This window comes from Equus przewalskii, chromosome 7 (genome assembly GCF_037783145.1).
Source record: "Equus przewalskii isolate Varuska chromosome 7, EquPr2, whole genome shotgun sequence".
In the NCBI taxonomy this organism is placed as follows: Eukaryota; Metazoa; Chordata; class Mammalia; order Perissodactyla; family Equidae; genus Equus; species Equus przewalskii.
In genome coordinates this window covers 57,512,081-57,536,911 of record NC_091837.1, presented here as the reverse complement: position 1 = coordinate 57,536,911, position 24,831 = coordinate 57,512,081, and the positions used below count along the sequence as shown (strand labels likewise).

General features: G+C 46.5%; 1 protein-coding gene and 1 long non-coding RNA gene across 6 annotated transcripts in view; one reads left to right on the top strand and one right to left on the bottom strand.

The window, feature by feature from the left end:
• Window positions 1-727: 727 nt before the first annotated feature.
• On the bottom strand, window positions 728-22,745 carry LOC139084854 (uncharacterized). Its single transcript, XR_011542682.1, has 2 exons — window positions 22,568-22,745; window positions 728-3,285 (listed from the first exon to the last, which is right to left on the bottom strand). It is a non-coding gene; the product is annotated as an uncharacterized lncRNA (long non-coding RNA).
• The window catches only part of INO80C (INO80 complex subunit C), a 41,357-nt gene continuing 38,122 nt past the window's right edge, over window positions 21,597-24,831 (top strand). For 2 of the 5 annotated variants that reach the window (XM_070629933.1, XM_070629934.1), the window contains exon 1: window positions 21,665-22,013. In XM_070629933.1, the coding sequence (XP_070486034.1) occupies window positions 21,858-22,013 (156 nt within the window). In that variant the 5' untranslated portion in view covers window positions 21,665-21,857. Of the gene's footprint in view, window positions 22,014-22,117; window positions 22,280-22,979; window positions 23,069-24,831 lie in introns of those variants that run through there. The other 3 variants (XM_070629935.1, XM_008535071.2, XR_011542679.1) reach the window with 3 other exon arrangements.

The window sequence follows — 24,831 nt, the reverse complement described above, 5'->3', positions numbered from 1 at the left end:
GGACAGGCCAGTGGATGGGGTGAAGGAGGACTGGGGTGGAGGGGCATAGAAATGACTGAGAACAGGGACAGGGGACATAAACAATCTCACAGAGCTCCAGCATCAAAGAAGGCCACTCTGAGACCATGATAAAGTGAGACAAAACAAGGCCACTTCATAATTTTGTCCAAGCGCAAAGTCACTATGCCACCCACCAAATTCCGAACATCCCCCTCTTTTGGCTAATGTGAGTGATGCTGCTTCCTTACCAAGCACAACTTTATCCCCACTCTAGGCAACCCTCCCTATAGATAAATTCTGTTGAGACACCCCGTTAGAATTGTCTCACTTTCCGTCCTCACTTTGTGGTGCAATCCAGGGTGAACCCCTGCTTTCTTGGATCCTCCCCAATCATCCCCAAAGCCCAAATTCTATAACAGGTTCTTCCTGACACCCTTTTACAGAGTTGTACCGTGGTTCCCCGTGGTGTATGATCTCCCTCAATGTGATGAGTAATAAACCCACCTGGTCCACTACAGGTATATTCGTAGTGGCTTTCGGCAGCAGGGCATTAACATCGTGTCTGTCATTATGAGCACTTTCAACCCTAACTGGACTTTTTAGATAGACTGGTTGTATTAGTCAGGGTTCTCCAGAGAAACAGGACAGGTCTGTATCTATATCTATATCTGCATCTACATCTATATCTATATCTAGCTATTCTATTGACACATAAAAACAAACATTATTTTAGAAGGATAGATAGATTTATTATAAGGAACTGGCTCGTGTGATTATGGATTCTGACAAGTCCCAAGATCTGCAGTCAGCAAGCTGGAGACCCAGGACTGCTGATGGTGTAGTTCCAGTCTGAAAGCCAGCAGGCTCGATACCCAAGAAGAGCCAATGTTTCAGTTTGAGTCCAAAGGCAGGACAAGATCGATTTCCCAGATCAAGGCAATCAGTCAGGAGATGTTTTTTTGCCTTAGTCATAGGAGGGTCAGCCTTTTGTTCTATTCAGGCCTTCAACCAATTGGGTGATGCCCACCTATATTGGGGTGAGCCATCTGCTTTACTCAGTCTGCTGATTCAAATGTTAATCTCATCCAAAAACAGACACACTCAGAATAATGTTTGGCCAAATACCTGGTCATCCCGTGGCCCAGTCAAGTAGGCACATAAATTAACCATCACACTGGGGTTTACTGTTGGTTAAAGACCTAAAGAAAGGCCTGGATGCAGCCAGCATGCTGAAAGTATAGACCAGTGAAGAAGCAGATGCTGAGATAGGAAGGACCCAGCGTAACCACCACAGCCATGTGTCTGTTGCCTTTGCCCCAGAGCACTGTGTTCTTACTTTCGAAAGTTCATAATGGGGGAAATTTTGTACAGGGCTGCAATGAGAGGTGGAATGTAAGTACTATTTTAAGAGCACTATCTGATTAGCCAGATGGACTGGGGGCCTTGGAGGCAAAGGGAGTCTCTGATGGATGACCCAGGGGTGCCTTTCTTAGGGACCCTTTGTACAGATGCAAAGAGGCTAAAGAAAGTCGCCTGGGAAATCTGGACAGGAAATGGGACATAACCCAGAAGAGTCAAGGTTGTCCAATAGGTTTGTGCCACACTCAGGGCTGGCTTCGTGGGTATGTGACCTGTGCAATGAGACACAGGGTCCATGTATTGATACCCCATGCTCGGTTTAACACTATCCTGTCACTGTCTTGAAATTCTTTATAGTTTTGAACACAGGTGCTGCATTTTCATTTTGTACTGGGTCCCACCAATTATGTAGCGTGTCCTGGCCATGTGGTCTGTGGCCCTAAACAGGGAAACTCATGCTAGACATTGACAGAGACCCATTTAGAACGGACACATGAGTCCCCTCAGTCCAGAGGGAGTGCTGCCAAAGTACACCTGGCCACTTCACATCAGACTAGGTTAGAAACTGGCAATTGAGGACTTGCAACTTTCTTTTTTTGCAGTTAAATTATTTTAGTAAATTTAAAAGTAGAAATGTCAACCTCTCCTTCCTCTAAACCTTAACACCTTGTGTGTGGCTCTCATCCCTGCCAGAGCTGGGGGAGGAAGATGGGGAAATGTGTTAAGGCGCGGTGGAGCCAGGAAGTGGTCAGTGGACACAGACGGTGGAGGAGGCTGGCTCCGGGAAATCCTAGAGGAGAAACGTGTGGGTTGCTGTGACTTGCCAGGAATTCCATCGCAATTTTCCACATCCCCCCTTGCTATACTTGCTTTCTGCCCAGCAGAAGCCTTCAAGAGGCAGGAAACAGCAGCATTCAAGCATTCCTGGAGAATTTAAAAGTACCTGGAATTAAGCTAGTGAATGTACTATTATTTGGTCAGTTTTAATATACATATTTTTTTTCTGTTTGGCTTCATTAGCATATTGTAACTGTATTATTTTCTACTAGTTGGGCTGCACATGTATCATGGATTGGTTTGAGTGTGGTTTTTACGTGAAACTGAATTTGGAGAGCCAACTAACCAATGTGCAGATCTACTTCTGGAACACAACTTGTTTGTGAGCTGTGCGTGTTTAAAATTAGTACAATACTGTATCGCAAAGTCCCAAAGAGTTACAAAGCAAGAAGGCCCTAAATATATCCTTGGGAATATTACAGAGTTAACCCGTCTCCATAAGGGCCTCACTAATTGGCAGTGATGACGACTGGGGAAATTTTGGGTACAGAGTGGCTTTATGCAGAGTTTTCAGAATTTCTTTTTCATTTAAGGCCATGCAGTTGGATTTGACTCCATGCCACCTGTGTGAGGTCGCTGGAATCAGCTCTTGGTGTCTATTTGGACAGATGGGAAAACAGAGGCTCCAGATGGAGATTCCCTGGCTGGGCTAGGGGTGGAGGGCATGTGTGAGCTGAAGGAGCCCTTCGACTCCTGCTCACCTGAGGATTATAGGAAGCCAGGGGTGCCTCCTCGCCTGAGCAGCCCTCCTCTTTACTGCTCTGATCTCTGATTCTTTTGTTTTTGACCAGTGTGTTTGGGTTAAGGTTTTGTGACAGTAATCTCTGCACATTTTTTCCTTCCTGTATTTCCCTTTTCCCAGCTTCTTGTCTGAGCTGAGCTTGGCTCTGTCCTCGCTTCCCTTCAGGAGGAATGAGGAGGCAGGCAAGTAGAGGAACCTCTAAGTCAGACTGACTCTGTCTTCCAAAAGTCTGTGCTGTTAGGTCAGACCCAGATAGTCCGGAATAAACACGCAGCAAGAAGGATTTTCCCCGGGGTGGACACAGTCTTCCGGGACTGGAGAAAGTTGGTCTGGTGAGTAGGCTGAACCTGTTGGGTACAAACAGGAAATGGCTTTATTACCTTCTTTCTTTGGCTTTAAACATATTTAGATGAATTTGCATTCCTGCCTCCTTGACATCCCAGGCTTCCTTTTACTTTGAAGGTTATAAATGCCCAGTGCCATTTAATTTAAAATGTCAAGTGGGGGGCCCCGCCCCGTGGCCAAGTGGTTAAGTTAAAGATTGCACGCTCTGCTGCGGCGGCCCAGGGTTTCGCTGGTTCAGATCCTGGGTGCGGACATGGCACCGCTCGTCAGGCCACACTGAGGTGTCATCCCACATGCCACAACTAGAAGGACCTGCGTCTGAGATATACAACTATGTATTGGGGGGATTTGGGGAGCTAAAGCAGAAGAAAAAGGGGGAAAAAAGGATTGGCAACAGTTGTTAGCTCAGGTGCCAATCCTTAAAAAAAAATGTCAACCTGTCCCCCATCCAATCCTAAGTTTCTCCCCTCCTCCCTGCTCAGGGCCGGCATCGCAGCATCACAGGGAAGGAGGGAAGGTGGCAGTCTCTTTATTCTTCTTCCTCCACTGCCTCTCAGTCTGCTCTATCAGCAAGGAGATGTCACTTCTCTCGCTGGTCACTGGCAACTCTTCTCTTTCAATGAACTCTCCCATTTGAATGTCTGTCCTCCACTTTTATCTGCACATGGGGCTGAAGGTGTAGGGCCAGTTTAGCCCTCTCTTAGTCACTTCTGTGGGGATGACCTTGAGGATGAGAGTGTATGGAAGGGAAGGCAGGAGAGATGGAGAGAGGTATCTATACAAAAACACACACACACACACACACACACACACACACAGAGCTCTGTGGGGTCCTGAAACCAGAGAGACCTGTGCCAAGCTGCTTGACATCCTCCAGAGATGCCCTAAATACAGTCATATGCCACATTAGCACGTTTCGGTTGATGATGGACTGCATATATGAGAGTGATCCCATAAGATTAGTACCATATAGCCTAGGTGTGTAGTAGGCTATACTATCTAGGTTTTTGTAAGTAAAGTACACTCTGACATTGGCACAGTGACAAAATTGCCTAACAACGCATTTCTCAGAACATATCCGTGTTGTTAAGCAATGCACGACTGTACGTCCTTAGGAGAATTACAGAGGTAACCGATCTCCATAAGGGCTGGAGACTTTCCCCGAGAGGAAAGGCTGGCAACTGGAGGCCACAAGCCAGAACTGGTTGTACAGACAGACATCTTGTTTAGCATGGTGCTGTAAACAATTTGAATGTTACTCCAGTTTGTCGTAGATCCAGTGCTCCTTAGAGACTGGCCCCCAGTGTGCTCCACTCATGTCCACTCAGTGTCTGGATCCTGGAGGCCTGGAGCCTGTGACCCTGCTTGGGAATCTGGACCACAGGCTGACTTGGCCCAGATTTCTACTCCCTGAGGCACCTTAGGAACAGATGCTACAAAGGTACCCAGGACCTGAAGAGGCCATTTGGGGGCAGAAGAGAAGAGCTGGTTCTCCTCACCACACACATACCCTGGTGCTCTGTACACCAGGGAGTGGGGGCACATTCCAGCAAGGAGAGCACTTGTTCTTCACCAGCCAGGACGATTTGGAGCCAGCAAGTAATTTATTGCTTAAAAAAATCAAGTGACTTTTCTTTGCATATTTGAGTTGGTGAGAGAAAAAAATTAGAAGGTAAAATTAACAGTTTATCTAGTTATCTTATTCCTCATGTCATCTCTCATTCATCTTTTCAAACATCTATTTTTGTGGTCATCTTCACCATTATCCATAGTCATCACCTTTAATTAGCGGACTTGTTTATCCATTCATTCTTTCATCCATTCATTAAAATCAGGCACCTACCACTTGTTTGTGATCAGGACTTAGCACAAAAACCCATCAAAAAATAAAAATAAAAACGTTGGAAAGCATCTCTGCCCTGGATGAGTCCACAGCCAGAGGAAGGAAAAGTTAGGGTCCTCAGAAACGCTCACCTCAGCCACAAGCAGACATATTCTAAATCATGGCCATTTTGCTTCTTAAACTAGAGGTAATCTGTTAACTCAATGTGGTGGGGATGAGCTGGTCCAAGGGCCTCTCCCCTACACCCCCAACTTCTCACCAAAGGGAGATGGGGGATGGAAAGGATTGAATCAGAAATGGTGCTACTCTGCCAGGGCAACAGAGAGAGCCACTGCTAATGGCTGGTTGTGTGTGTATATGTGTATGAATGTGTGTGAGAGTGTTTGTGTATGTATATATGCACGTATATTATGATGCGTAGGTATGTAAGAGTATGTGTGTATTATGTGTAATTGTGTTTGTATATGTTGTGTGTGTATGAATCTGTGTGTTATGCATATATAGGTGTGTATGTATTTTGTGCCTCTGTGTGTATTATGTGTATATGTGTGTGCATGTTTAAGATACGATGCTAAGCCTTGGGGTGAAGCGGGTTATGGAGAAAATGCTTTTCAGTCCCACAGCACAAAAATGCAACCTGGGGTGTGGCTTAGGGGGCACCATGGCCAATGGTCAATATTGGAGCCATGCCAGTAGGAGCAACATTTTCTCCTTTCCTGTGAGATTAGACTCAGTGGCCTCTGAGAACATGACTACTTCTCTCTGTGCAGTGAGTGTCCCTGCACAGGTCCAGCTCACAGTTCCCCTGGAGGGCCTGGGCCTAGCTGAGCCTGAGCACCCTGCATTCTGTACAGCACAGCAGGAAATCTGGGTGGGAAACTCTGGCTGAGAAGTGTTGCCTGTTCAAGAGGCCTGACAAAGGAGCTCCTGTGCAGGGGGCCATGAACCCAGGGCAGGAAGAGGGGTCAGAAGGCATTGCAGGCCTCGAAAGGCTGCCACCCGATGGGACAAAGGAGAGTTGGAGCTGCTGGAACCTCCAACTCTCCTCTTCCTTCATTGGGATCCTGAAACTGCCCAACTCATAGTAAATAATGCTCACACAATAACCTCTGCCATAATGCCATGGGGAGAGGGGGGTCTCCAAAATTCAGTGTTGCAAAATACAGGGTTGAGTTGTGAGGAAATGACCGGGCAGTCCGGGTGGCCTGTGCGGCCACTGGACAACTGTGTTGAACCTGGTTTGGGTTAATTCAGGGTGCGTTCCTGGGTCAGGGGAAGGGTTAACATTTCTGACCCCCTGGCCTGGCAGCAGCTTAGGCCAGCAGAGTAGGCAGGGTGGCTGGGGAGGAGCAAAGAGCTCAGGTCATCACAGGGGCTTCTGTGGGAATCACCATGACCGTCTGTGACAGTGGGAACCCTGGAGCCACCCCAAAGCTTCGGTGTAGGAGAGACAATAAGATCCTACTTCCTGTTTGCCCCCTGAACTATCAACAGTGACCCTGTGAGAGGTGAGAAAGAGGAGCACACATCTTTACATAGGTCATTTTCCCTCCACAAGACTCAAAAGATGGGCCACTCTGGTCTCTGCGAGGCATATCACAATATGGACAGAAAATATGTCACCCTGGTATTGTGGATCAGCCCTGGTTTATAATTTGGTGACCTTGGTCAGGTGAGGTGACTCATGGGAAGGCTCATGTGAGTTATTAGTTGTGTCCCCTGTGTGTCTCCTTCCAACTGAGGGCCTGTCTGCATGCCCTTGTAGCCTGCAGGGACATCATGGAACTGGGAGCACAAAGCATAGCAGGTCTGGGGGCAGGTGAGGGGGTAAAACGCAGTGGTCACATGGGCTATGAGGCCCCATCATAGGACTGAGCTGAGAATGGATGGGACAATGCATGTGACACGTTGGACACAGGCCAGGGATGTAGGATGTGCTCAGGGCACTGAAGACCTGGGACTTTTGCAGGCTTGGTTCTTAGGCCGAACTTTGGCCTCACCTAAATTTCACCAACTGGCTGAGTAGAGTGGAATGGAGTTGTTTATACTAGTGGCATAAAGTCACAACGTGACATCCCCCTACTTGGAGAAGCAGGGAAAGAGTTTAAGAATGCCCATGATTCAAAATTTCAGATGTGACTTAAAACACATTTCAAAACAACTTTGACAATATCTACTCCCTTCCTAGTAATTTTATAATCTAAGACTTTAATCAATCCCCAAACAAGATCTGCAGTTATAGAACATTGAGTCATGGTCATCACAGGACCGTTACATTAAAGAAGTGATATATTTGAGATGCAACTGCCTGGAGTGAAGTCAACGGATTTCTCATTCTTGCTCCCATTTGAGTTGGTTGCTCTACTTTGTCATGAGATCAAGTCAAGGTGTTTTCACCCAAATGTGGTGTGACATTGTCAACCTGCCATTGCCTCTGAATGAGGACTTCAAACACCTTGAAAACAAGATCTATCAGCAGGAAATCAATGACACACTCAAGTTAGGAAAATTCATGGAGGGTTTAACGAAGGAACAGTTTAGAGAGGTGTGGTTGGGTGTCAGGAAACCACAAGGGAGAGTGCAGCTTCCTGGGGCTGTTATGGGAACCTGGAAGGAGAAAGCCCGATAGAGAAGACTTCCCCGAAAGGACCTGGGTCTTCCGTTAAGAGATGTAGCTTACTCAAGGTGACCCTGCCCAGAGGGAACTAAAGGAATAAATACCCTGCTCCACTCTCCCCCACTCATCTCCTGCTGGGTCTTGCCATTGGCTAAACCCACCTGGGCACCTGAGGGCGAAAGAGCCTTTGATCCATCCTTAATCTGGGTCAGGCTTCAGGCAGAAAGCAAGAGGAAGAAGAGTGGAAGATAGCTCTGGAAGACCACTTGTCAGGGAAAGCGTGTGGTCCAGTTTTAGATACTTGTACTTGGAATAGAGAATTGAATGACATGTCTTCAGGTGTGTACAATATAAAGCAGGTAACACCTAAAGAACTAAAAAATAACCTGAGTGCATGGTAGACTGAAGAGTTGCAAAAATGCAACATTGGACTTTTAAAGCTAAAGTGTTATTTTATCTCAAAATAGTTTTTAATCTAATAGGAGCAAAAATATAATCACATAAAATCCACATGAACATAGCTTCAGTTAACCCGCTCCGTGATCTGGGTACTGGCTGGAGCCCAGGTGTGTGAGCTGAGTGCCTCTGACGCTCAGGATCGGGGGGTTCAAGACACCTGCTGTATGTCACTCAGTCTTAGGCTAACAGTTGGTCTCCAGTGATTAGGTGAGAAGGAGATAACTATGCAGGCTCGTGGAGGTGCTGGATTTCTCTGGGACAAGAAGTGAAAGCATGGTGTCTACCCCAACACCCTCATCAGGGCTGGGCTCCGTGGCTACAAGAATTTCTGAGAGTCACTGTCCTTTTTGGCTTCTGGTGGCCAAGACCTGGTGTGACCTGATGCTGAGTCAGCCCAAGTTATGACAACAATGAAAGGATTAGGAAAGCAACAGAGAAAGGCAGGAAAAGGGAAGAGAAACCAAATAGCCAAGAGACCCGGTCCAAGGCAGAGCCAGGAGCAGATACAAAGAGACACTCAGGATTGTCTGCACAGAAAAACAAGGATCAGAAAAAGGAGGAACCGGAAAACAAGGAGATGATATTTAGAGACTTCTGGGGATTTTGGTGGTAAACATGTTCACTTTAACAACTTCTGATAGGTTGGGTTTGGGCCATCAGAATAAATGATCACTACCCTTTGAAATACTGACAAACTCTCCAACAATTGAAATGACTTTCAACCTCAAAAATTATTTTTGAAATGAAGGTATATTTTATTAATGAGTTCTAAAGATTTTTTTTTAAGTAGGATGTGATGAAGCAAGTAAAAGCGTGATTTCAGAAAGTTACATTTGAACAATTAGTTCTGCTTGGGGCTGGGAGTGGACAGTATTTACCTGAAGATATATCAGAATTGGACCCTGGTGGATTTCTGGGTCAAGGGAACAGCATGAGGCCTGGGGCATGGAACAGCATGTGGTGGTGGGGGCCCAGGAAGTGAGCGGTGAGTCTGAGCACAGAGGAAGCATGACAGTGCCAGGGCTGGAACTGCGAGCCTTGTAAAGGATGAGCATGAGATTTGCTCTCTCCACCTCATGGTGGAGTGTAATGAAATGTAGGCAAAAATGCTTCAGATATTAGGCAATACTAACTTTTCCATATATACTTTTAGAGTTTTCATTAAAAAAAAATCAGGTCAATCATTTTGCCAAAAGGAAAACCAAGTAATATTTAGGAGATATGCAGATCTGACATACAACATATGCAATCATTTAGGAGAGAAAGTTGTATATGAAAAGATGTTCTCCCTGGTATTTGTTTTCTAGTGGAGCTGCTGCTGAATAAGCAGACATTGTGAGATGAGAAATTCCTATGCCGTATGCTATAATGACCAGCCTTAAATCAGTCAACCTCACATCGGGTATTCTGATGCAATATGAGACAAGTACGTATTTTATAATCTAGTTAGAGAGAAACATACACAGGAGCCAATGAGAAACTATCATAAGGCAGAATTTAACAAGAGGCCTTACTGTGTAGTTCTGGCTGTCAGGGTGACAAGAATTCAGACACAGGCCCATGTGGTGTTGACAGATTATCAGGAAAGTCAGGATGGACACCAGCTGGGCCTAGAAGGATGGAGAAAATCTGAACAAAGTGCACGAGAGAATATGCTGTTTGAGGGGTAGGGGCAGTGAGACCACAAGTGCAGAAGAAGGAATGTGAACCCAACTGCACTGGGGGCCCAGGCCTGGCTGAGGGTCCTGAGTAAAGGGACTGGGGGGTCCAGGGCTGGGGGATCTGAAAACATCACTAAGCCATTTGGAAGAGTTAATACTAATTCTCAGAAGCCATTGGTTTCTGAATGTGTGGGTCAGGTAGAAGCAAGCTCTTTGTGAATTCAGCCCCATGAGGTACCACTAGAGCATCACTCGGATGCTGGCTTCACTCTTCCTGGGAGCTGGCGGGGACGATAAACAATAAGGGCACCATCTACTGCTGTGAGGATGGTGATGCTAACGATAGTAATTGGGATTGTCAGTTGTTGACATTTCCTTGGATTATTATTGCTGTTTTAAAAATCACAACTAAGGAGCCTCAAAACAGCCACAGATAGCTTCACTGGTACATTCAACCAAACATTTATGAAAGGAATAATACACAAAGTCTTCTAGAAAATTGAAGAAGAGGGAATGCCTCCAAACTCAATCTATGAGGCCAGTGTTACCCTAAGAGTAAAATCAGACGAAGACATGGCAAATAAACTACAAACTAATATCTCTCCTGAACATAAATGCAAAAATTCTTAACAAAATTTTAGCAAATTGAAACAACAATATACTAAAAGGATAATACCTCATAACCAAGTGGGACTTAAGCCAGGAATTCAGGATTGGTTTAACATCCAAAAAGCACTCAATCTAATTCATCGTCTTAACAGACTAAAAGAAAAACTATGATGACCCTAATAGATGCGGAACAAGCATTTGACAAAATCCTACCTCCATTCCTGATTTAAAAACGCTCAGTGAACTAGGAATAGAAGGGAACTTCCTCAACCTAATAAATGGCATCTATGAAAACCCCCCAGCTAACATCATACTTAATGGTCAAAAATGAATGCTTTCCCTTTATGACCAGGAATAAGATAAGGATGTCTGCTCTCATCTCTTCTATTCATGATTGAACCGGAGATTCTGGCCAGTGCAATAAGCAAGAAACAAGGACCAAAGCTTTGAGTGCCTCAGGCCTGACACTGAGAAGAGGGGCTGGGTCCTCCAGGAATGCCTCTGATGTTCTCCAGCACACTACTGGACATCAGATAAGTTGCTGACACAAACCGGCTTGGCCCCTGTTTTAGCTGTGTGACCTTAAAACATCCTCTGTAGGGGGGATTATTTAATTTAATTTAATTTTTTATTTATTTTATTTTGTTTTTTTGAGAAAGATTAGCCCTGAGCTAACTGCTGCCAGTCCTCCTCTTTTTGCTGAGGAAGCCTGGCCCTGAGCTAACATCCGTGCCCATCTCCCTCTACTTTTTATATGCGGGACGCCTATCACAGCATGGCTTGCCAAGTGGTGCCATATCCACACCCGGGATCCAAACCGGCGAACCCTGGGCCACCGAGAAGCGGAACGTGAGAACTTAACCGCTGCACCACCGGGCCGGCTCCTCATTTTATTTTTAATTCTGTTAGATCCTCAGTTTCCTATGTGATGGGATGGGCATGACAGCAGCCCACTGGCAGATTTGTTGTGAAGGCTAAATGGACTAAATATACATGTAAAAATGCTTGTAAACTGCCAAGAGTCGTCACAGCATCTGGGTTTGCTGCATCGCGCTGAGTGCTGAGGAGAGCAATGTGTGCTGAGGATACAGGCAGGTAGGTGTGAGGGTTCGGGATTGGAGGAGCAAAATGCAGAGTGGGATAGGGCTAGAGATGTGGACAACACCTGCTAAGTTGTAGCGAGACTGAGCCCAGACCAGAGCATGCTGTGTGGGCAGCCAGCTTGGGCTGTGCCTCTCATTCTCTTGTGAGGGCAAAGCAGGGCGTGGAGGCTGGTGCGGAGGAGGAATGGGAACTCCAGAGCCATGGATCAGAGCTGTTAGAGGGTTTCATGCTTGCTGTTCTGCTCCCTTTGCTGGCCTTTAGAAGCTGTCCCCATCCCTAAAGACTCCTCCTGGTTCAGAGGAAGGTGATCTGATGAAGATAACCCACAGTGGGACACCAGGGGCTGATAACTCAACACTTGACCTCTTCTGGGATTATCTGCCTTTTACAAGAGCCCCAGAGAGACGGCAGTGCCTATAGTGGGTCTCCAGGAGTTTGGGGAGGCGCTGGGGCTCCTTCCCATGAGATATTTTAGGTCACATTCTTCTGCAAGAGTCCCCTCCTCCCAGACTGTGTTGATTGATTGCTTGCCTTGGGGAAAGACCTCTTGAGAAAATGAGGCCACTTTGCCGGAGGAAGCACCACGAGGGGGAAAGGTGAGAATGAGGAGAGGAAGGACAGATGTGACTGTTTCACAGTCTGTCCATAACTGGCCCTGTGAGGAGGGCTCAGCGATACAGAAGCCAGCTAGTTTGCCAGCCACAGGGGCACTGGGGGCTAAGGTGGACGACACTGGGTGTGTTTGTGGCATGTGCGCATTTGTTAGTGCGCAGCTGTGCATCTGGGCAGATTTCCATGGCCCTTAGAATGAGGCCCCGATCAGGTCTTTGTTTGAAGCAGTCAGTGAATGCATTCAAACCTTTAATTGAGGAATCACAAACCACTACGTTCCGGGTCTAAGAACAAACACTTGCCCTATTTGATAGCTGCTTCAGATAGTGGGGAACTGCAGGGGCTTCTTGCGTCCACTTTTCGGTTTGGCCAGTCCTCCTGCATACCTTGCATGGTTTTGAGAAGCTGTGTCACTTCTGAACTCGTGACAGTTGTGCCCTTTGGGAGTCGGGTGGGTCTAAGGTGTGGATCCTGACAGGTTTAACTGTAGAGAACAATGAGGAATAAAAGAATATCTTGATGCTCTTTAGTTGTGATTAAAAAAAAATCCAGGAAGAACGAACAAGTGACAGTTGCCTTAACTCTTGTTATCATCAGTAACCATAGCCTTAGTGGTCTAATATCTGAACCCTTTCCTGTGTTTGGGGCCCCTTTCCCTCTATAGAAGCTGAAAACGCTAGATCCTCATTCTTCGAGCCTCACTTGCAACTAGGGCCTGAGCATAGGCCACAGGCTCCATCCACCCAATGGCCCAGCTCGGACTTTGATGCGGGAGAATGTTGTAGGTAGGCAGGAGGCTGGCAGAGGTGGTGGCTGCCTCCTGTCTTGTCTAGGCGCACAGGAGGTAGGTGTGTGCTGAGCAGCGAGGTGGCTCACCTGCAGAGGCCTAAGCACTGCCTTGCCCTTGGCTCCTTTTGGACTCTGACCGTTCTGCCAGCTCAGCCTTGCTGCCTAGAACAAAATAACACCACTCTGGGGCCAAGAACTCTTCTTTCGAATTTATTCATTTCCCACCTGCCCTTTCTAAGTCTTTAGCTGGTCGGTGTCCTTGCTCCAATTCAATCTCTGCACTTGAAGCAGTGCATCTATGGCACACGTGTATGTGTCTGTTCTTTAGCATCCCCCAGAGCTAGGCCTGGGCCCGGCACAGGGAGACGCCAGGCAGTATATGATGAACCAGCACTTCCCATAAAATCACAAAATAAGCCAAGACTTTCATGGATGAACGTGGTCTCAGAAATGAGGACTTCATGGTCCAGAACGATTGCATGCTTCACCTGGGGTTTCATTTTAGTATGATTTTCTGTCATACTCCACTTCCTCTCCCCTTGCTAGGGGCATTTCTTTGGCAAACACAGTTATTCATTATAAAGTTCAATGAAAAATTCTTAATCATTTGGGATAATTGGAACTTTCATTTGATGCTGGTGGGAAGGTAAATTGGTACAATCACTTACCAAAACTGTTTGGCAGTATCTATTAAGCCATAGACTACGATCCAGGAATTCCATTCTTAGTATAACCCAACAGAAGTGAATATATATGTGCACCAAAAGATGTGTACAATGTTCATAGCAGCTTAATTCAACAGAGCCAAAAGATCCCGGAAACAACCTAAATGTCCAGCAGAAGAATGGATACATTATGGTATATTCTCACAATGGAAAACTATACAGTGATGAAAAGGAAGCACTGCTACATGACACAAAGACGAGTCTCACCAAAGAGAGAAACACAAAAGAAATACAGTGTGTACGATTGCATTTATTAAAACCTCAGAATGAATATCTGGCGTCAGAAGCCAGGACAGTGGTAACCTCTGGGGAGTAGAAGATTTTGACAATGAGCATAAAACAGGGGGCTTTGGTGGTGCTGATAGTGTTCTGTTTCTTGACTTCGATCATCAGTGTGTTTACTTTGTAAAAATTTGTCCGACTGTATACTTACGATTTGTGTACTTTTCGTATGTGAGTCCTGCTCTAATAAAAACATTTATTTAAAAAATCTCAGGTAAACAAAACTGGATAACTCATTTCAGAGATAAGGAAAGTGAAGTCAAAAAAAATTTGCAAGACTCAAAAAGTCCTTGACCAGCCAAACTAATTCTCCTAAAGTCCACACACTGAAGGGCATGCCCTTGGTCCCTGGACGCCCACTTTGCCCCAACCAGGGCCTCACCTTCAGGTATTTGTGATGATTTTAGACATACTTCTAATACCTTTGGGGATCTGTCACTTTGGTCCACAGTATATTGAAAACAGACAGTCTGCTAAGTATGTGGAAGTGCTGGCAGAGATGTCTACAGCCAACTCTTAATTAAACCAGAAAGCAGAAATGAAAATCAGAAGGCAAGAACTTAAACTGCATATTGGCTCAGGGCCCTTTAGTATAGGGAAAATGCCTCATCCACCAGCTATAACCCACGAGAACTTCTTCATGTTAGAGCAGAGTGGAAATGTTCAGATGTTTAATTCATTGACGATTCCCAATCCTTACAAAAAGTTCAGATCCTTAGTGCAAGTAGGTGGGGAACCAAATAGATCATTTCAGAACGAGCACCACGGCAGGGTTAGGGAGCTGCAAAAGTGAACATGGGCTAAGGCAAGAGGCCAGAAGCCACTCTGCACACAGGTCAGGGACTGAGCTCACAGGAGCCACAGCAGGAGCTCAGCCAGGGTGGGGTGGGACGCCCCCCTCCAAGGGCACTGAGAGAAGTGAGATGGAGGGTGGGGCCGCTGGACTTGGTCAGAACCCACTCAACATTCAAGTGCCCCAGGGAGAGTTAAAAAGGAAGGATAAGGCATCATAAGTAGTTTGAGACTTCATGAGTGAATGGTTTTCTAAAAAAACTCTGGGCACAATCACATGTTCCATTTCTTGCTCTTCCAAACATGGCAGGCAGAAGCCTCATCAGGAAACCAGGCTTCCTTGGACGGGGGTGGGGGTGGGGTTGGGGGTGTGGGGAAGCTAGGAGGTGGGGGAGTGGGTAGGGGCTTCTGTGTCCTGCAGGCCTCTGGGCCTCTCCAGGGTCCTACTGAGGAAGAAGGTGGCTGACACTATCCTTTTGCTCGGAATGGGTCCCCGGCTCAGCCACCCATGACCTCTTCTGGCCCTAGCCCCTGTCCCCAGGGCTGGGGCCCACTCTGGGAACTGGGCTGGTTGGTTCACCTGCCTCAGGCGGGAGCAGCAATGTCCTGTGAAGATGTGGAATGAAGGGCACCCTGGAGGAGGCCTCAGCTTCTCAGAGTCTTTTGAGGATTTCTTTCTTTAGAAAATGAACATCTCTGAGTCTCCACATCATCTGTTTTATTCCACAACCAACTGTCCCCAAAGCTTTTGGACTGACTTTCTCCAGCTACTGTCTCAAAGTGCAAGTACAGCTGATGGGAACAAAATATGACATGTAAAGAAAAACAAATAAAATTCAACAACACAGCAGCAGGGTTAGGACCCACCATACAGGAGGGAATATCCAAGCAGGCTGACAACTTAAGAAGGCAGGTGTTGTCACAGTCCGGGGATTAGCAAATTTGAGGTTTGGGCAGAGCAAAATAGGGCGGGAATCTCAGCCATGGCAGAATTATAGTGATTACAATTGTTTTCTTTCTCTATGATATGCACAAAGAGTAAGCGTTAAAATAATAATTCATTTTAAGTAATGGGTGGGGACTCTGGCAAGAGAGGAGGGAAGGACCAGCGCTCAGAGGAAGAGTCACTGAGGTGGGTAACAAGGATGAAGAAAGTACCATCCTGGGAGCATGAGCTTAGCTCTCAGAATTAGAGGCATGTATCCCACTGTTTGGGAAGACCTTTGTCAGCCTTTTTGGGCCACATTTGTAATGTTAAATTAGTGTTTATATAACAGACATGGATTTAAGAAGTAATTTCGCTAAGCAAAAGGGCTCTTAAAACTATTTTCTCTCATTCAGACTTTGCAAACCACTATTAACTCTTGAGGTCAAAATTCAGAGAGACTGCACGAGCCTGGATCCCTCAGGGGTGGCTGTGCAAGAGGCACAATGCCCGACTCAGGGGCTGCTGTTCACATGGTGGTCCGTGTAAAAGATGCGTCCTCGAGTCGAGCTGTGCCCAACCCACCCAAGTGTACCCGGGCAGCCACAGCAGGTCCTCGGCACCATCAGTAGGTCCTCAGCACCACCAGGAAGCATCTCACGGGTTCCTTCTCAGCCCTTTCTCACAATACTGTTAGACGTTGGCTTTTCCAAACTTTCCTATGACCCTTCCAAAGCCCCTGCCTCCCTCCATGTAGCACGTGGTGCTACGTCTCCCTTCACTGAGAAGACCTGGGCTCAGAGATGGAGATCACATAAAGCTCCTGCCACCTCATCCAAAATTGGGTCTCCACCTGGGCCTGCCTTTTCTGGTCCCACCTGAGCTTCAAGGGAAGCTGGAGCTCCCTGCCCCTCACTCCTGCTCCTCATCTGATGCCTCCTCAGGACTCACCCATGGTAGCAGGTCAGTCCCTAGCCTGCACAAGAGGGCCCTCTTCTGGTCATGCCCTTCTGCACCGCGCAAGGAGTCTGGAGACAGGGACACGCGCCCAGCTGGGTCCACAACTCCCCCTTCCTTGAACATGCTCTGGGTCCAGGGGACCTCAGAATCTCCTTCCCAAATGGCTCTGTTCCTACTTCCAGGGCCTCTGTGTGCCTCGTCCCTGGGTTCGATGTGTATACCCCAGCCCTGAGGTAAAGAGGAGGCTATTTGTGAGGGTGGGGGAGAATACGGATGAAGCTGGATGTTTGAGTTGGGGTTTCCACACACGTACGTGTGTCACCTCATGATGCCCAGTGGAGCAGGGGATGAAAGGGAGGTGGGGATGTGTCAGAAGGGAGTGAAACTCCAAGGAATCTGAGAATTCTAAATCCAGCTCTGGCCTCCTGCATTATGAAAGTATATTTGCCAAGACAGAAGGGTTGAAAGTATTTTATTTTACAGTTTATTAGCTTGATTTGTACATATAAATATCAAGACATGTGGTATGCAAGCCTCCATTTGTATTCCTGCCCTGGATCCTGCCAATGTTAGGGTCAGGCCCATTTCAATCATTCTCTCTCTCCTGACTTTAAATATTTCCATGCATCTGTTAAGTGAAAAACAAGCAAACGGCTATGTGAACAAAGGCCCCAGCCCTCACTGGCCTGAGCTCTCTCCTAGACAATGACTGCTTAAATGAGGCACTCAGCGATCATCACTGAGGGCCTGTAATGCTCTGAAAACAGTGACGAAGAAGAAACTGTCTCTGCCCAAATGAGCCGGCAACCACAGGCATTTACCACACGATGTAGTACGGTCTGTGAGGGAGGAGACGGGCTGCTGCCAGCGCCTCCTTGTCGGGACATCTAACTCTGGCTTACAGGGTGGGAACAGAGATCACAGAAGTTCCAAAGAGGAGGGAGAAGTTAGCCCCTCATCCCCTGTACGTGCTGCTCTCCCACTTCAGAGAGGACTATGGTGGTCTTTGAGGGGCTCCATCAGCTTCTCGTCGCAGTGGGTTTGATCACATCCCCATAGTTCAGAACATGCACTGCACACTCTGCTGCCTCTTGTGGCAGCTGCGAGTTGGGGATTTTGAGGGGTTTGACTCCAGCTTCAAAGTTTCTTCCCATCCTCAAGGAGTCCCAGATCAACGGGAGCAGCCATTGTTTACACAGTGAGGACTGACTATCATACTTTACACAAGTTATCAAGAGACAGCGTGTCTTCCATCCAGTAGCATGATCCCAGATATCTGCTGTGTTTCCTGAGATTTTTGAGCGATAACCAAGTGGGTACTTTATGTCTCAAATGATATGAGATAGCTTAACAAGTACATTATTCATTCTTAATCATTAAGTCTTAACTGGGATCCAGACTCTGGCTGAGGCTGCTGAATTGGCAGGCCCCAGAGAGGGCATCAGCATTCCAGGGGAGGCCCCAGCAGCCTTTGCCAAAGGAAGTGTGGCATTGGTGAGGGACACAGGAGCAGCAGGTACTATCAAGGAGGCTGGGGAGGAAATGCAAGAGAGGGCTCACACTACAGCAAAGGCAAGACACACCCTGCAAGTTCTCAGGAACATGGGGGGGCTGGGGGGGTGGCGGGGGATGGGGAGGGACGACGACAACTTGGGGCAGACTTAGGCCCTGCCTCAACATAAAAGCTAGGAGAATATGTGTCATCGGTGTTAATTTCTCCTTACCAATAGATATGGGAGCATGCGAGTTACACATGCAACAGAGTGCATGGAGTCCCTACATGTGCCACCACTGTGCAGTGACTGGTACCGCCAAGGTGGACGTGGAACAGGTTTCTCCCCAGCCCAGAGCTTTTGCTCCCTTGCATGGATGTCCTCCCACATTTCTCACACTCTCCTTGTTAATATCATCTGTTGGTGCCCTGCCACTCAATCCTGATGACTCTGGCAACTGCCCACAGGCAGTTTATGTCCAGCTGAGAAGACAAATCTAACGTCTCTCTTCCCCTGCTGGAGTGGGGCTCCCTGAGAGCAGGGACTATCCTGTTTTTGCTTGTCCTTGTCTCCACCCTCAGGGCTTGGCATAAAACAGGCAATTAATAGGTACTGGACGGCTGAGGCTGATAGGAACAGGCAACAGGGGATTTTAACCAAACTAGAAGGATGAGGAAGGCTCAAAAAAATGGCATGTCAGCCAAGATAGGAAGAGTGGGTGGAAGTAAATGAGACTAGAGGAGGGTGGTGTGGGGAGGAAAGCAGCTCCCAGGCAGAAGCAGTAGCAAAATGTGTGAAGGCTCTGAGGGAGCAGGGAACATAGCTGGTCAGTGAAACTGACAAAAGTGAACTGAAGCAGAGTGCAGAGAGCTGGGAGAGAGGCAAGGTTGAAGAGATGGCAGGTCAAAGGCCTTTGAAACCACATTATGGACATTGACTCTATTCTAGGGAACACAGGAAGCCACTGAAGGGTTTTAAGTAGAGCGCATGATCTAAATATGCATATTTGTATTGTTAAGAGGTCATCTGGAATCGATGTGGTGGCTGGGTTGTAGGGACCAAAGGTGGAAGCAGTGAGACAAATAAGGAGATGTGGAAGTCTGAGAGAGAGGATGGTGGCTGGAATAGGGTTATGGCACGGAGATGAATGAGGAAGAGGAATCAAGAGTGACTCCCAGGTTTTGGGTTTGAACAACTGGTGGATAATGGTGGCACTTACTGAGATAGGAAACACTGAAGGAGAAACATGTTTGAGAGGAGCAGGGAGGATGATCAATTCTGTTTTTGCTGTGCTGAGTGTGAGATGCCTGTAAGCATCTTGATTTTACATCTGGGTGGGGAATTTTATATCTGGGTGAGGAATTTCATATCTTGGTATGCATCTTTGGAGAAAGATCCAGATAAGAGATGCAAATACGAAAGTGGTCTGCATTTAGATGGCACCTGAGGCCCCGTGAGTTGGTGAGATGGCTGGGGAAGACTATAGACTGAGGAAGGCAGAAGGCCTTTGACCAAGCACCAAGGAACTCTCAATGTGTAAAGACTGAGCAGGAAGAGTCTAGTTCCAAACCTGGGCTGATCATTAGAATCACCTGGGAAACTTTAAAAATGTGTATCTGTTGGAGGAATGGGACTACATAACTTATATTGTGAAAAACCTGTAGTAGGATTAGAAACCACGTGGTAGAAGAAGACTGCCGAAGAGAGGACAAGTGGTTAGGAAAGAGGACAGTAAAAAGATGGCGGTGTCCCAAATCCCAAGGGAAAGATTTTAGGAAGAAAGGGATCAGACAAGATCAGAACTGAGTTTAGCAACGGGAAGCCAGATGGTGGTGCACCCACTTGTCTGACTTCTTGAAAGCAGGAAATTGGTATTTGAACTCAATAACCATTTACTAAGGGATTACAGGAAGCAGCCCAGCAGAGTGCCCTGTGCTCAATGCTCTCAGAGAAGAGTGCACAGGGTGGGGCTACGGGAGGGGCAGGGAAAGCAGGGTGCATCAGATGGCAGAAAGCTTTTCATGGCAAGTACCATCTGAACTGAGGCAAAGGGGTTAAGCATTCCCAGCAGAGGAAATAATGGAAACAAAATATGATGAGTTAAGAGAACAATACACTTTAGGAAACAGTCCTTTGCTGGAGCACAGGGAATTAAGTGTTTGGAATGAAGCAAGGAAAGGGGGCAGAGCCCAGGTCTGAGGGACCTTATACGTCAAGGTAAAAAGTTCTTTGGATTTCACCTTGAAGGTCCGTGAAGAATATAAGAAAGTAAGCGACATGATTAGATTTGTGATTTAGATAGCCCACTCTGGCAGCCAGTGTGAAGGAGGGACTGGGATTAGGGAGGATTAGGAAAAGATGGAGGCCCAAATCTCCATCAGAAGGCTGTTGCAGGGATCCAGATGAGGGGAGATGGATTCACCAGGGTAGAAGTGAGCTGAGGGGCTGGCAGACAGGAATGGGAGGAGGGTGGGATAGCAGAGAGAGTGGGCCTAGGGTCAATATCTGGTTTCTGGCTTAGGTGACTGGCTGGTTAGAGTTGTCAGTTACTGGGATAAGGGATAAGGAAGACTAGATTTAGGTGAGGACGGGGTGGAGACTGCGGCACGGAAGAGAACATTTCAACACTGGTAGGTCATTCCTTTCTCCAAAGGAGAAAAGATGTCAGTTACATTATTGCATTTCCCTAACTGTTCTCTCTCACCTGAGTCATTCTGCAGCCTATTTCCTTCAAATATCCAGATCCATATATGCCACTTTCCTGTATTAGAACACAGTAGCTTCAACTAGTTACTGCAGCGGGTTCATTCATTTATTAATTACTTCACTAACAAAAAATACTTAGAACGTACCAATGATTTGCAAGGTACTGTGAACCTAGCAAAGAAAAGTGAGCAAACACAACTGGCCTTCCCCTCATAGAGCTTACATTCTAGCAGAAGCCAAAAAAGACATTAACAGACCAATTATAAACCATGTGGTTTATGTCGTAAAGCTTCTGAAGTAGAGTAGCATGTGGCAAATAACAGTGGGGACGGACTGTTCCACCGAAGTTCATGAATAGGTTTTGGCAGATCTACGAACTCCCTGAAATCTGTACGTAAAATTTTGCGTATGCCCGTAAACATTCAGGGGTGCGTGTGGGGGGAGGGGCTTACACGCTCACAGGGGTTTTTGAGCCCTAAAAGTTGAGGAATCACTCTACTCTTCAAGTCCCTTTGGGCACCACTGATTCACAAACTGCTTCCGTGCGAGAAGGCAGTGACCAAGTAGAAGGCTAGCAGCTTGGCGGTCTGTCTAGTCCACTGAGAATGATCCTAAGTTTACTCTTACAGACATCAAAAGTGATTAATCGTCCCACTTAACGTGAGAAAAGGCAACATAGTTATTAATTTTTAAAAACCCGGTTATTAGAAAAAGATCACGAGATGTTCTATTCCTCAACCACTGGGGATTTCCAACCACGTGCCCAGGCTCCCGGCGCGGAGCAGCAGGACGCCGCCCCGTGTCACCTTCCCGCCCGGAAAGGACCCACAGCTCCGAGCTCCGCCTTTTACTCTCGGCCGAGAGAAGTCAGCCAATGCTTTGCTAGTCCAGGCCGGGTTTTCAAGCATCAAGACGGAAGTAACGGGAGCCGCCAGTTCCAGGGCCTGCACAGGGAAAGCAGTGGGGAGTGGGGGGAGGTGGCAGACGCAGGGTAGGAATGGCGGCTCAAATTCCCATTGTGGCCACCCCTTCCACTCCAGGAATAGCTCGGAACAGCAAGAAGAGGCCCGCCAGTCCTTCCCACAACGGCAGCAGCGCCGGGGGATATAGCGCCAGTAAGAAGAAAAAAGTGTCTGCCTCTAGCTTTGCGCAGGTACGCTGTCACTCGCCTACCCTGCGCCTGCGTGGGGCCGTGCCGGCCGGGGTGAGAGCGCATGCGCGGGGTCCGGGGCCCAGTGAGTGCGCGTGCGCCTGCGCGGGGCAGAGCGGAGGCGGGGCGCATGCGCCTGCCTTTGCGGTGTCTCTGGTTTGGTAGAGCAGGTTTCTGCTGCAAATGAAGCGCTTTTTGCTTGGTTTGAATTTGTGGGATTTGGTTAAAGAACCACTCGCATGGCGTTGTCCTTGAGGAAAGCAGGAGAGGTGGGGAGGTTATTGCTGTCTTAGCAGAAGGATCGCCCTTCCCGTCGAGGTGGCGTTTAGAGCAAGGCTCAGGACTTTTCTTTCTGTTGAGTTTCAGTCCATCGGAAGTTAGCGTATCTCGCCTTGGTCCAGTCTACAGACATTGACCAAGTGTCTGTGAGGTGCAGAGCTCCCTGATGTTCTACAGGGAGGAATACCAAGATATACAGAAACGGATGGTTGCCCTCATCCTCAGAAAAGTGCTTTTTGACCCTCAGTTTCCCCATCCCAAAGTGAGTTTGGTCTTACCTCATGAGGTTGTTCCAAGGATTCAATGAGATCATGGTCGGAAAGCGCTGAGCACAGTGCGTGGCAGAGACTTCACCATATTCGGACAGTCTAGGCTCCGCAATTCCAGCAAAGAATTTTCAGCAGAGGAGTGGCTTGGTTAGATTAATGTTTTTCTTGGCTCCCGCACTTTATTTGCAAAGATGGAGTCTGTTACTTTGTCCTCTCCAGCACGTGGTTTGGCGTCTTTCACCCAGAACAAGGTTCTAGAGATGTTAACTGCCTATTGCTTCTTGCGTTGGTAATTGGTACTGCTTTTATTGGGGTTCCTTTTTAAATACTTTATTGAGGTACAATTTGCATCCTAAAAATGCACAAATCTTAAGAGTACAGATCCATGACTTTTTACATATGTATGCACTTATATGGCCAGCACCTGGAGCAAGATGAACATTTCCAAGAGCACCAGAAAATTCCCTGGTGACCCTTTCCAGTCAGTACTCTCTTCTCTCCCTGCCAGAGGTAACCATTATTCTGACATCTCTCACTATAGATTGACTTTGCGTTTTTGAACAGAATATACATTGAATTATAGAGAGCATTTTCTTTTATGTCTGTTTAGGTTTCTCTGTGAAACAATGTTTTTGAGAGTCATTCATGTTATTACCTGTATCAATATATCTCGTACACTGTGTGAACATACCAACTGATGGACGTTTGAGTTGTTTACAGTTTTGGGATTTTATACATAAGCTGTTCTGAACATTCCTGTACAAGTCTGGGTAGATGTATGCTTTCACTTCTCTTGGGTAGATGGATAATAGTGGAATTGCTGGATCATGAGGTAGACACACGTTTAACCCAGTTAGAGATTGTTAAACATTATTTCCCAAAGTAGTTGCATTATTGTGCATTCTCACCACCAAAAAGTGTGAGAGTTCCAGTTGCTCTGCATCTTCAACAATATTTGGCATTGTCCGTCTTTAATTTTAGCTTAATGGCTGTCTGGTGGTATTTCATTGTTGTTTTATTTTTATTTCTCTGATTACTAGTGATATCAGTCACCTTTTCTTAGGCTTATTGACCATTCTAATATTTTGTTAGTTTGTTTGTTTTGTTTTTTTTGTGAGGAAGGTTAGCCCTGAGCTAATATCTGTGCCACTCTTCCGCTACTTTGTATGTGGGATGCCTCCACAGCATGGCTGATGAGTCAGATAGGTCCACACCTGGGATCCAAGCCCACGAACCCTGGGCTGCCAAAGTAGAGTGTGCGGAACTTTAACCAACTGGCCACAGGGCTAGCCCCCCATTCTGATATCTTTTGTGAAATGCCTGAGTTTTTCTAATTGGGTTTTTTTTTTTAATTATTAATATGTAGGAGTTCTTGATATACTCTTTTTTATTGAGGTAACATTGGTTTATAACATTATATAAATTTGATGTGTGCATCATGTTTCAACTTCTGTATAGACCACATTGTGTTCACCTCCAGAAGTCTAGTCCTGCTCTACCCGTTCACCTCCCATCCCCCTTTCGCTTCTGGTTACCACCAGTCTGTTCTCTGTATCTATGTGTTTGTTCGTTTTATCTCCCACATATAAGTGAAATCATACAGTATTAATCTTTGTCCATCTGACCTTATTTTGCTCAGCATGATACCCTCAAGGTCTATCCATGTTGTCACAAATGGCAAGATTTAATCGTTTTTTATGACTGAGTAGTATCCCATTGTGTGTATATATATACCACATCTTCTTTATCCGCTCATCTGTTGATGGGCACTTAGGTTGTTTCCAAGTCTTGGCTGTTGTGAGTAATGCTGCAATGAACATGGGGTGCTTACATCTTTTCGAATTAGTGTTTTCATGTTCTTTGGATAAATACCCAGAAGTGGAATAATTGGGTCATACAGTAGTTCTATTTTTAATTTTTTGAGGAATCTCCATACTGTTTTCCATAATGGCTGAAGCAGTTTTCATCCCCACCAGCAGTGTATGAGGGTTCCCCTTTCTCCACATCCTCTCTAACGCTTATTTCTTATCTTTTTAATAATAGCCATTCTGACAGGCGTGAGCTGATATCTCGTTGTGGTTTTGATTTGCATTTCCCTAATAATTAGTGATATTGAACATCTTTTCATGTGCCTGTCGGCCATCTATATATCTCCTTTGGAAAAATGTTCGTTCAGATCCTCTGCCCATTTTTTAGTCAGTTTTTTTGTTGTTGTTGAGTTGTGTGAATTCTTATTCACCCCTTATCGGATGTATGGTTTGCGAGTCTCTTTT